Source organism: Rhineura floridana, chromosome 3 (assembly GCF_030035675.1).
Source record: "Rhineura floridana isolate rRhiFlo1 chromosome 3, rRhiFlo1.hap2, whole genome shotgun sequence".
NCBI lineage: Eukaryota > Metazoa > Chordata > Lepidosauria > Squamata > Rhineuridae > Rhineura > Rhineura floridana.
The window spans coordinates 18,718,978-18,731,502 of NC_084482.1; the positions used below are offsets into that span (position 1 = coordinate 18,718,978).

General features: G+C 43.7%; 1 protein-coding gene across 4 annotated transcripts; it reads right to left on the reverse strand.

Annotated features, from left to right (window-relative positions):
• Positions 1-5,541: 5,541 nt before the first annotated feature.
• On the reverse strand, positions 5,542-11,154 carry MFSD5 (major facilitator superfamily domain containing 5). Of its 4 annotated transcripts, none has more exons than XM_061614743.1 (2): positions 10,961-11,154; positions 5,542-7,453 (listed from the first exon to the last, which is right to left on the reverse strand). In XM_061614743.1, exon 2 carries the CDS (start codon positions 7,397-7,399, stop codon positions 6,041-6,043), a length of 1,359 nt encoding a protein of 452 aa, XP_061470727.1. In that variant the 5' UTR covers positions 7,400-7,453; positions 10,961-11,154; the 3' UTR covers positions 5,542-6,040. The 4 variants fall into 4 exon arrangements, with proteins under 4 accessions (XP_061470727.1, XP_061470725.1, XP_061470723.1 ...); XM_061614741.1 differs by having other exon boundaries at positions 10,926-11,154; XM_061614739.1 differs by having other exon boundaries at positions 10,897-11,154.
• Positions 11,155-12,525: the final 1,371 nt, after the last annotated feature.

The following is a 12,525-nucleotide window of genomic DNA, read 5'->3' on the forward strand; positions in this document are numbered from 1 at the left end:
GGTGACTGGCCCAATGTCACTCAGCTTTGTGCATGAGTGGGGATTTGACCCTTGATCTCCCAGGTCTTGGTCTAACGCTCTAACCACTGCAACACCCTGGCTCTCACATATGATTTCAACAAATACATGTCATATAACTCCCTCCTTTTTAGATTGAAAGGGAGATGGCATAAAGTATTCTGAAACATTCTGCCACAAAAATCTGATTTGTCTCAGCCAAACTATACGCTATAAAACTGTAGCCTAAGCTTTGTAAATGTTTAGTTGCCTTCATACAGAATTAATGGAATTTAGTAGTAGCAGTAGTAGTAAACTGTTTAGAACTCCACAGACACACACTTTACATCTTTTATGTTTTTGAAGATTTCACTCACAATGTGCACTAAAACATAACTATATACAACACAAAATGCTTATTGTGAATCCCCATATATATTCATTTACTAATTAGTTGCTATCACAACTGCATATGCAAGCCATCTCCCATTAACCTATTACATTCTAATAGAGTTAACAGGGTTGGTGAACTTGTGGATCCTTCACATATCATTAGACTATTATCTTCCATCACCCTTGACAATTGGCCATACTGTCCGGGTCTGATGGGAGTTGGGAATCCAGCAACATCTGGAGGCCCACAGAACCCCCAACTCTGCTCTGGGGTGACAGAATGCAATCCAGATTGGGGCTGTGCAGATAAGAACAGGCTTGATTCTCCCTAAGCAGCAGTTGACAGGAGAAGGCTTAGGCCCAACAGAAATGCTGTCCATGATTGCACACCTTTACTTTCTTCTGTATGAGAGACAAATCAGACATGATGATAATTACAAGATTGTGTGATTGGGAGGGGGCGCTTATCCACATGAGCACTCTGACAGAGGAAGGAGATAGAATCTTTTGTCCCCAAGCATGGTCCTGGTTCAGACTGCGTGCCTTGCAAGTTGTATCTGCATCAGGAAGAAAGCTTCTTAGTTCTTTGGAGAAAAGTAAACACACTACACCAGGCCATGACTGCATTAAGAGCAGAACAGAGATAAAATGGCTCATTGTGTGAACAGCACTCAGAAAAAATACATTTCGCCCACAGGGAGCCCAATATACAAGCCTTTCTCCACATACTTACCTCTATTCATCACAACAATGGACATTTTAGTAGGTATAACTTGTCACTGCCAATTACAATTATTGCTCTTTTGGGGGGCTCCTCCCCCAAAAAACTACAAAGTGATACAAATTCACCTTTAAACTACAAGTTTTGCTTCACGCACTATTAGTAGGGTTTCCACATATTCTTTTACAAAAATGGTAGCAGTAAGGTGCGTACAGACTTCTTTACCTCACAGGGAAAGGGGGGCAGTCTTACCATTAGACAGATGGAGACAGCTGCCTCAGGCAACTGACTTTGGGTGTTATGAAAGGATATATATACAATTGGTATTTTTACTACCAGGGAGAGGCACTTGTGGGATTTTCTGCCTCAAGAGTTAAAATAATGAGGCTGTCCTTGGAAACTATGAACCTTGACTTGAGGCTCAGGCACCATTTACTGCTCCCTCTCAGACAGCAAAAGTTTTTTGGGCCAGCCCTGTGGAGAAAGAAGCCTTCCAAAAAACGTATCAGTCTCTTGATAAACAAGGAAGCATCCTCTTCACGAAAGCATTCTGTATTATCATCAGTGAGAGACCATACCTCAGAGGCAGAGCACATGCTTTGCATGCAAAAGGTCCCAGGTTCAATCCCTGGCATCTTCAGGTAAGACTGGGAATGTTCCCTGCCTTGAAACTCTGGAGAGCCACTACCAGTCAGTGCAGGTTATACTGAGCTAGATGGACCAATGACCTGACTTGTTATAAGGCAACTTCCTGTATTAAACTTTGTACAAATTAGCTTTCTAGCATTCAGCGCAGACAAACTAAGGCTAGTTGCTTCTGAAAAATCTGTACCATGTAAACTGCATAGGAGGAACAAGAAAAATAATGGGGGGGGGACCTAATACCTAAGCGTATTTTTGCACCTGAAGCAAAAACTCAAACTGACACCTTTCCTTTAGCAATAGAAAATGCACACAACTGGAGATTGATAGGAGAAAAAGTCACACCTCCAGAATCAGCTGCCAGAAACAGCTGCTCTGTATTGCTTCATGGTATGCCAGCCCACTAACTAGAGCCACATTGAAAATATGGAGGAGGGCCTTGTCTCCTGGGCGGGCCTGTAGCATCTCAGCATCAAGGGAGAACTGCAAATACACAAGCACCTTCCATACACACTCTAGATATGCAATACAGTCATGCCCTAACATGCAAACACTTGTATCAGTCTGCATTAGAGCAAACCCAGCAAAATTTCAAACATGGGGTGGTGATGTGTGGGTGTAAAAAGTCCTCCAAAACAAATACCTCTAGCACTAATATAGGCTGATAATTCTGGGGTGAAAGTAAGAGTGGTTCAACAGGTTTATCAAGTGTTGCTGCTCTCACAATCCTCTCCATACAGTGATGCTAACTAGATAGGTATAGTGCAAAGACAGGTAGCAAAAGATACCAGCAAGCTTCTGCACAGACATAATCCTGCACATTCTAGGTTCTCAAATTATGACTGGGATGCAGGTTGGGGATGGCTGTGAAAACAAATTTTCAAGGAGATGAAGGATCCTGCTTCATCATCCCCATAAAAAATGCTGGTTTCCAGAAGGGATTGGACATGTCCTGTTGTTAGTCTTTGCATGCCACTATCAGCAAAGTGACCCTGTTTTAGGCTTATAAACTGCTTCTTTTCTGCTCGCTTATGATAAGAATCATCTCCAGGTGACCAGGAAGGAAATCTGTAACATGAAAGGCGCTGGATCATGAGTGCTAGTTTTTATGTGTGTGTGTGTGTGTGTGTGTGTGCTACCAATGTTCCACAAATAAGAGGTATAATGGTTCCATCTGTTGAATGCTTCACTTGAAAACTCAATTGTTTACCCAAGCATATGCCGATATTTGAGAGTATTCTTTTGTCCAGTTGCTGACTTTCTATTTCAAATAAGGGGTTTAAAATTATTTATTGTATTCTGAACTTTATTTGTATTTTATTGTATTCTGATTTGAGAATTTCTATAAACTACTTAGGGAGTTTTGACAAAGTGTTCAGCTGTATATACATTTTCTAAATAAATAGTTTTGTGGGCCAGCAACTTGTGCTGACTTATTTACAAGGCTGCCCCATCCACAAACATTCAGACACAATAGTGGGCTGAACGGAGAGGTGGATTGATGAATAGCCCAGAGAAGTTGGAATATATTCCAAGATGCAGCCTGCCTAGAAACAATTTGAAGCCTTACAAACCAATGCAACCCAGACAAAAGGATCAAAGCCTTCTAACAAGACCTGTGTGGGGTGAGACGCACTCATGGATTTGTTCACCATTCTCTAGGTGACATTATGCTGCTGAACTGGTTAGCAATGGTTAGCACATTCTGATGTGGCAGAAACTGATGAAGGAAGCCATTATTCGTTCTTTCTTTTTAAGAACAGTAGGCTGGTCTGAAGTCCTCTCCTAGCTAGGAAAGAAGACAGCTAGTTTGAAGTCAATCTTTTGAAGCTAAAACAGGTGGCTAATGTTTGGCTTTCTAGATGTTGCTAAAAGAAAACTCCCATAAGCCTTGGCCATTGGCCACGCTTGTTGGGGCTGATGGGAGATGTAGTTCAGCAACCTCGGGGGGGGACATTACCCACCCCTGAGCTACAACATTGCTTGTTCTGAAAACTTCTCTGGGGCTGGAAGGGAAGAGATACTGAAGGGAGAGAAGAGATGGGGATATATGGTACAGTTGTGGAAATAGAGGACTAGGTGCTGGGGCAGTGGAGACAGAGGACTGGGGATGGACAGGTTCTTGGGTAGAACATCCCTTTTTATCTTAACTGTTTTTTGCTCTTTCCTAAGGGTATGCACTGCAGAACGTCTACAACACAAGTGGGCAGGCTTCAGGCTTGTAGATCTACTTTTTTTAAATAGAGCTTCAATATCTATATACTTAGAATGAAGGAATCCTGAACCCAGAATTTTGAGCGCCAAAACTAAATGAAGCCTAGTCTTTCCACACAAAAATCTAATCCTGGTTAGTCCACGCTTTCTGTGATTTAGAGCCAGAGAGGATCATTTTAATTAGGAGTCAGAAATCCTTACATATTATTGCAAATCATCTAGAGATCTACAAGGAGATGCAGATCTCCTTTCTGCCCACCCTGGTATGCCTCAGCCCACACTGTAATTGCAAGTTAGGAAAATAGGTTCTTCATTAACTAGTAGGACTGTCAGCCAGTTAAAGAACATAATTATTTCTGTCCACCTATATTTCTGTTCACCTTGTTGTAAATCGCCTAGAGCACATTTTTTTTCTGGAAAGGCAGCATACAAATAAAATGACGATGAATTAAATCTCCACATATGTGCATATAAATCTTAACCATCATCCTGATGAAAGCAAGCATGCTTAGTTTACTTTCAGATGAAGTATGAGAGCAGGCACCGTTTTAGAAAAGTCATTCCCTCCTGTGTGAGAGGAAGGGGATGCCTCTTAGATGTGCCTGCTGCCTGTGGTTTTTATAGTTAATTTTTTAAACACACACACACAATAATCTGCTCAATTAGCTGGAGGTACCTTTTTAAATGGGGAATTTTTTTATCAACTACATGTTACCGTTCTACTAACACCCAAATTATGGAAAGGAATGAGACACTCATGGAGCATAGATATTAAAACAAGGGTAGAGAATCTGGCCTTCCAGATGTTGTTGGACTACAAATCCTAACATCCTGGCCACTGGCTATGCTCTGCTTGCAAGTTTTTTTAGTAATTGTTGTTGGGAACAGAATTCTGGAGTACATGAACCTTTGGCCTGATCCAGGCGCATTGTGCAGAAGGAATCCTGCCTGCTGCAAGCTGATAGTTGTACAAACCCAGGAGTGTTATAAAGAAGTAAAGCAACTCACACTGGTCACTAAAAACTCCTATCACATCTCCACCTTTTCAAGTCTAAGCCTTTGTTACTCAAGTGGGAAAAAAAATTATCCTATCTTTCCAAGTGTTCAAAAGGGCTTAAACCCAAACACTCAGCAGACGCTCTTAATTTGTTACTTTTCTCTGTAAACAGGATCAGAAATGTTTTTTAAAAAAATATCCTGAAAGTTAGGAATCTTCTTCATTGCCAATGCAGTAAAATAGTTGCCCAGTATAACTGCAGAAGAGTAAAATGCTCCAAGATAGTATGCAAAAATAATCAAAATCCTGGCACCTCATATCCCAGGAGCATAGATATTTGATGCCTGCATCTAGGAATTCAAAATATTCCAGCTTCTAAGCCAGGGGATGGGGAACCTGTGGCTCTTCAGATGTTGGACTACAGCTCCCATCAGCTCATTAGCAGAGTCAATGGTCAGGAATGATAGCTGTAGTCCAACATCTGGAGAGCCATAAGCTCCCCATAGCTGCCCAAAACTATGAAATGTTTACCCAAGCCTGGCCATATACCCCCCAAATTAAGGCTGAATGAGAAGAGAAGCTTTATATGTTTTATTTTATTTTCAAAGAAGCAGAGCGCCAGCAATATAGAATTTGGCTGACGTTGTGACCAAGTTCAATACTGATAATAGATGATCAGTCTATTAACCTAACTGCTCACTTTTTTAAAAAAAGGGCTATGTCCTTTTAACCCACTACCTGCCACCATCTATCCAGGATGAAGTGGTAGAAAGCAGCCCCCCACCCCGCACACATTTTGCCAGCAGAAGTCAAAATGCCTCAGGAATCAAAAATACCAAGGTGCAGAAGAGCTATGCTTGCCACAGATTCAGTCAAACTGTCCGACAGAGAGATTCCTTATTTAAAAGGGAAAAGAAAGGATTCTGGAGGGGGGGGGAAGACCCACAGGACTCAGCAGAGGCTCAGTGTTCTCTTTGCAGAGTCGTTGCCTATATACAGTACCAGCACTGTGATGCATAACAGACAACTGGCTAGCTCGAGTATCTCCCCTTAGAAAGGCTTCACAACTTGCTATATCAGAGCTCAGGGGAAGAGACCTCAGTCTGACCTGACGGACTGGGCAACCTAAGCTCTGCATTGTTACGGACCACAGTGAAGAGGCTTACGACAGCCAGGAGGGCCATCACCATCATGACAGAGCAGATGGTGAACATATTCCTGGTGCCTGTTTTGTAGTCACTGTCATGGAGGATCAGCAGGCCAAGGCAGGCCAGCAGGTTCAGTGGGACACGGAACCAGTGTATGACACCTGCCTGGTCCTTCTCAGGGATCACCTTCTGCCGCAGAAACCCCATAGAAGGGAAGTAGAGCCCACAAGAGAGTTCAATGAGCAGGAAGGCCAAGAAGGATTCCGAAGGGTTCTCCTGCCCAGGGTTGGTAGAGAAAGTCAGCATGAAGAGGGAGAAGAAAACCATCAGGACTGAGAGGGAAAGGATGTGCATGGGCTGCAGGTGATATTTCTTGGAGGTTGCAACACGATAGAGAGATGAGCCCAACATGCTGGCCGCCATGAAACTGGAAAACACTATGCCCAGGGGTGGGTTGTGGGGATCCAGAACGGGAGTCCAAAGGAAGATGAAGATGTAGATGACACTTTCAAACAAGGCCTGGATGGTACCCAGAAGCAAGACTCGGCGGTCAGAGAGGAGGCACTTCAAGCCATCTGTGCAAGTCCTGGAGAGTGCCCTTTTCTTGCCGTAATTCTCGTCCCAGTTCTTCATGGCCAAGACACCAGCCAGCATGAGAAAGGGAATGGAGACCATGAATGGGGCCACTGGGCCCAACCCGAGCCATTCGGCGAAGACATTGGCTACCACCCCAGCTCCGATAGCAATGATGCCATTCCAGAAGGCTGCCTTAGAGAAGGTGGCAGGGATCCACTCAGCTGGGAAGTCATGACGCTCCACATGCTCATGCACATACCATGCCTCGAAGGCGGAGAACAGCAGGGCAGTGGAAAGCCCTCCTAATATCCTTCCTACAATTAGCACAAAATAATCCCAGGAGAGTTTTGTGAGGCAGCAGATGGAATAAGTCAAGGAGAAGAGAATGCAGGATTTTTTACGGCCCAGGCGGTCAACCAAGGAACTGGAGACCAGCCCAAACAACACACTGGAGGCAAAGCCGCAGACATAGATAATGGTGATCTGAGCCTCCAAGAAGTGATAGTGTTGGTACAGTTTGTAAAGATAAGGTCCTTGCAGCCAATCAGCTGCAAGAGCCAAGAAGTAGACCTGGTAATAGTCGAACTGGAACCGCAGGAAGGCTGGGTTGGAGCAAGACTTGCCCGTGAGCTTGGAGCGGCAGGCAGAGAACTCCAAGCCAAAGCATATCACCAGGAGGAAAGCAAAAGCGACATAGGCAGTGATCAGCATGGTGTTTTAAATCATCACGTGCAGCACATCTCTCAGGATCTACTCCCAACACACCTGTAAGAAAACAGTGAGACACATAGTGCATCCGTTAGCAGTAGGTGGCTTTGCAATAAGATGTGGAGGACGGCAGAATATAGTTTTATTAGCAATGCATTCACTCTTCTTAAAAAGCTTGGCACAATTTGTACATACTTACTGCATGCTTTTGTGCAGACTTACTCTCTCACACGTCCCACACACTTAAGATGACACTCCACATTCTAAACACATTTTGAAACTGTGTATTTTAAGTATATTGCTTATCACAGGGTTATGAGCAGCCTCTTGCCTGGTTGCTTGCAACAAGCAAGAGCCACTTCCATATAATCAGGAGGGAACATTTGTGTAAGGTCAATTCCTCCTTTCGTGCTACTAATATTTATAATAAATAGTTGTGAAAGCTACTGTTTAGCCATAACTGCTAAATGAGACTTCCATTCAGAAGTACCAGTTGCTGGCTGCAAACAATAAGAGAACATCATCTTCAGGCTCTGCTTGCACTTAGAGGCTCTCTAGGAGAATGCTGGTTATATATCCAGCAAGGCAATTCTTATATTCATAAGCAATCAATATTGTTTTTTCTGGGCATATAGGCTAGTGTGAGTGTGCATGCAAAGATAGCTATTGGATTAATCTTATCTTTAAATTTCATTTTGAGGTTGGCACAAACCGGAAGAGGAAAGGGTAAAATGCAAAAACAAAAGCATCTGGAGATTAGTGGCAAGAGGCCAGTTCCAGTTCCAGTTTTCTGGGAGTTCTGAGGCACAGCGGGCCCCTCACTACCATCAGCACCGGGCCTGGTCACTTCATTGCTGCAGGGGCCCACTGTCACATCAGGCCTCCATGGTGCAGAAAACTTCACCTCGCATACACCATAGATCTTGCAGACAAAGTTTCCTGCGCCATGGAGGCTGTTTCCAAGGGGGCAGAGCCAGTGGTGCTTCTTGCTGCTGTAGCTGCGGAAGGGCTCACAGTGGCGCACTTGGAGTCTCCAGCTACTTAAGGGATGGGTGAGTGTTAAGGAGGTGGCAGCAGCTGGAGTGGCAACGAAGATGGGTGGCAGGTGGTACCCAGCACTGGTGGTGGTGAGAGCCCCCTATGAGCTCCTGGGCCCTTGGGCCAGTGCCTGACCTGTCCACCCACTGGCATCAGGCTTGCCTACATCAGATGTTGCTGGACTCCAACTGTCACCACTCCCAGCCAGAATGGTCAATGGTCAGATAGATGTATCCAACAACATCTGGAGGGCCACAGGTTTCTAACCCTTGGAGCAGAAGGGTGGGCAGCAATGCTGGGCATTCAAGCCATGGGGTGGGGGTGGGGAGAAGAGAGCTTTGTTCTGCTGATAAAGCCAAATTATTATAAGACCTTGTATCATCATAATGAGAGCTACAATCCATCCTCTGCAAAAGATAGGCGAGACTCTTCAAGATGTCCAATTACATTCCACAAAAAAGATTCCAACCAGAGACAGAAATAATGCACAATGGCCTGGATCCGTGTTCCCCACTGTACACACAGTAAAACCTGCTGAAATGCTCTTTGCTGTCTAAAATGTAACTTTTGGGGATTGCAAGGAAGTGATTGTTCTAGAGCAGCCTTTCCCAACCAGTGTGACTCCAGATGCTGTTGGACCACAACTCCCATCAGCCTCAGCCAGCATTGCCAGTGGCCAGGAAAGATGGGAACTGTGGTCCAACAACATCTGGAGGCACACTGGTTGGGAAAGGCTGCTCTAGAGACAAGTGAAAAGGAGCCATCTCAGTTTTGTAGTTAACCTAAACTACTGGATAAAAATGACCCGGGCAGTAGTAGCCAAAGAGATTGTCTCAAAAGAGTGACATGGCAGGGGTAAGAACAAAGGGCAAAGTTAGTAAGGTGAGACCATGAGGAGCCATGCTGCATGTGCTAGAAGTTGAGAAAGTGAGCAATCCTGAGGTTACTAGAAGATATTAGAACTAAGTATTCTTCTTGTTATTTCAAATGCTTCCTGCATGAGCAGTGAAAAACAAGATCTACCAGCTGAACTAGCCACCTCTCTTCCACCAATCAACAGCAGTATTTTGCTGGACTACAATAACATTTCTTAAGGACTCTTTCTGGAGCCTATCATTAAAATGTTGCTAATAACTCTACAGTCAGAAAGGAGATGCTATTAAAAATATCTTACAATAATCAGTGTGATACTATTGCCACAATCCTGAATTACAACTTTCATACAACCCAACTACTCAGTTTCTATATCTCATGCTAACCTAACAAAGACCCTTAACCTATCAATACCCCACTTTACTTCTATGCAAATATTAACAATGAAAACCAGAAAGAGCAGTTTTAACACAAGACTTCAGAAATGGTAAATACTGTTTGCACACCCCTATTGTTTTGCACCAATCACCTTCCACGGTATATCTAATCATGGCTGATCCCTGAAAATGATTAAGGGAATTCCTCTATTTACTGGTCCAACATCTGTCCTACGCAAGTTTTCAAATTCCACTTAAGTCTTCATCAGATTCATGACACCAATAGCCAGTGCCAATAGGAGATTATTGCTCAAGTGTCACTGAAATGAAAATCTGGCAGCCTTGGGCAAATAATATTCAGCTTCAGCTCAGCATTTTCCTAACCCAAGCTTTAAAGGAATAGCATAGTTTAGATCCAAATAAATCTCAAATGCAGATTTAGGAAAGCCAATTAACTTTTGCAGTCAGTTTTAAGAAAGTGTGAAAACCTGGCAATTTAGAATAGTGAAATATCTAACATTCTTACTTTTTGAAGGTAATTTGTTAACATTAAAAAGACACCCAACTAAGTAACAACACAATCATATACATATCTACTCAGAAGTGTCATTGAGTTCAGTGGGACTTACTCCTAGGTAAGCATGCATAGGATTTGCAGCCTAAGTAAATTAAAACAGAAAATTCCAACATCGCATACCTAAAACAGGCATGTGTACAGATTTAGGTTAACCATTAACTGCTAAACAACAACAGCTCACCAATGGAAAATGCTTAGCTAAGTTGGGGGAGGAGAGTGTTTCGATACACCGCCTCCCTATACCCACAACACACGCCAAGACTAACACATCGAGGCATGATGTTTCTTAGTTAAACAAGGGGAAAAATCCCTTCTAGTTTTTGTCAAAAGCATTAAACCTCACAGGAAACATTGCATCTTGAAATACCCTCCAGTTTCCAAGGAGCTACACTCTCCAGTAGAGATCCTAAGAAACCAACATGCCCATTCTACCCCCGAGCTCCACGTTTTGCATAGTAAGCCCCCTTAACTTCCCCGCCCTTGCCCCCAAACTAATTTGCCTCTTCCTCTCAGGTCTGGTCAACTTCCAACCAGTCTCAGCTTAAATTTCAGCTGCTTTCACACGAGCCCCCTCCTGCAGCCTACCACCCTCGCTCTGCACTTGCCCACCCATTATACCCTTCCCTTTTACCAACCTGCCTGGGTCCCCGGGTCCCCCCCCTACCACCACTCAGTCCCGTCTCCTCCAATCTAGCTCACGCCGCTTATTCAACTCCTCGGTTCCGGTTCCGGTTCCGACTGCCAAGACTCGCCGTATATACCACACACACACAACTACGCCAGGAGCCACTATGGTGCCTATCACATGACACGAGGCCGGCGGGCTCTTCTGTCTCTCTCGCTCGGGTACGTTTAGCGGTTGTAGAAAAGACCGGTGTGTGTGTGTGTAAAGTTTTTAGGGCCCACTTCTCAACGCTCTCACGTTTGGTTTTAGTCTGTTTAAATAGGTTGCTGATGTCTCTAGTTCGTTGTTTTAATTGGTCGTGTTAATCCTGCTTTATTTTTCTGCTCTTATTTTGTACTTTTTATTTCTTACTACTCTGTTTAGCTGCCCTGGGAATATTAGCCTATTTTGAAGGGATGGGCTATAAATTATGTAAATAAACATAGTGAGGCTTGCTTCTGGGTAAACATGCACAGGAGAGTAGGGAACCCGGGATTCCAGGTGTTGATGGATTACAACTTTGGTCATAGTTGGTCTGCCAGCTGGGGCTGATGGGAGTTGGAGTCCAAAAGCTTTTGGAGGATCACAGATTCCCCATAGTTTATGAACAGAATGGATCAGGTTTCTTTTCCTGTTACCTAGGGTTAGGGAAATGGTGGTCCTCCAGATATCCCAGTCCAAAGCAAAATAGTCAGTGACAAGGGATGATGGGAACTGGCATCCAGAAACTTCTGAAGGACCCAGTTTCCTCAATAGGGTTGTCAGGTCAGAAGCATCCCAAACCCTGAGATTTCAGGGACAGGCCCTAGTGATGTCATTAAGCATGATACATTAAGCGTCAACCACAGTTACTTGGAGCATGCCACTCAAACAAATAAAATTCTCTGATTGGAGATTAAGATAGAAATCTTCGCTAAATGAGGGTGTTTCAAGGTCCAGCTGAAGTGCCAAGATCATTCCTTCTCACCTGCTTTAGGGAGCTTGGGTTAATGAACTAGGCTACTTGCTTCTGGCAGGGTTTAAGTGCCCTCAGGCCAGGCCACTCACCAGAAGGGCACTGTAGGAAGAAAGGAGCCTAGTGTTGTGGAGATGTTAGATGGGAGCATTCAGGAGTAAAGATGGATGCTCTGAAGGCAGCAATTACACACATTCTTTTAATGTATTTTAAGGTCTGTTTTTATGATGGTTTAGAGTGTTTTTAGTGCTTTTATTTTTTTATTTTATTATTTTATTAGATTTCTAAACTGCCCTATAGCTTTCTAGCTCTCAGGGCGGTGTACAAAAGGTAAAAACAGATTAAAATACAATAAACATGTGTTTTTGTTTGCTGCCCTGGGCTCCTGCTGGGAGGAAGGGCGGGATATAAATCAAATAATAAATAAATAAATAAATGACTAAGCCCCATAGAACTCAACAGGACTTACTTCTGAGTAGATATTGTTAGGATTGTGTTGTTGGTAAGGCTTGACTTAGGGATCCTCTGGAATGATATCCATATCAAAGCAGGGCTGGCAACCCCCTGCCTGGAACGCCCTGCCTGCCTTTTAACGTGACTGCTCCAAACTTCTTTATAGACTTGGCTCTTCACTGCAGAGAGGTT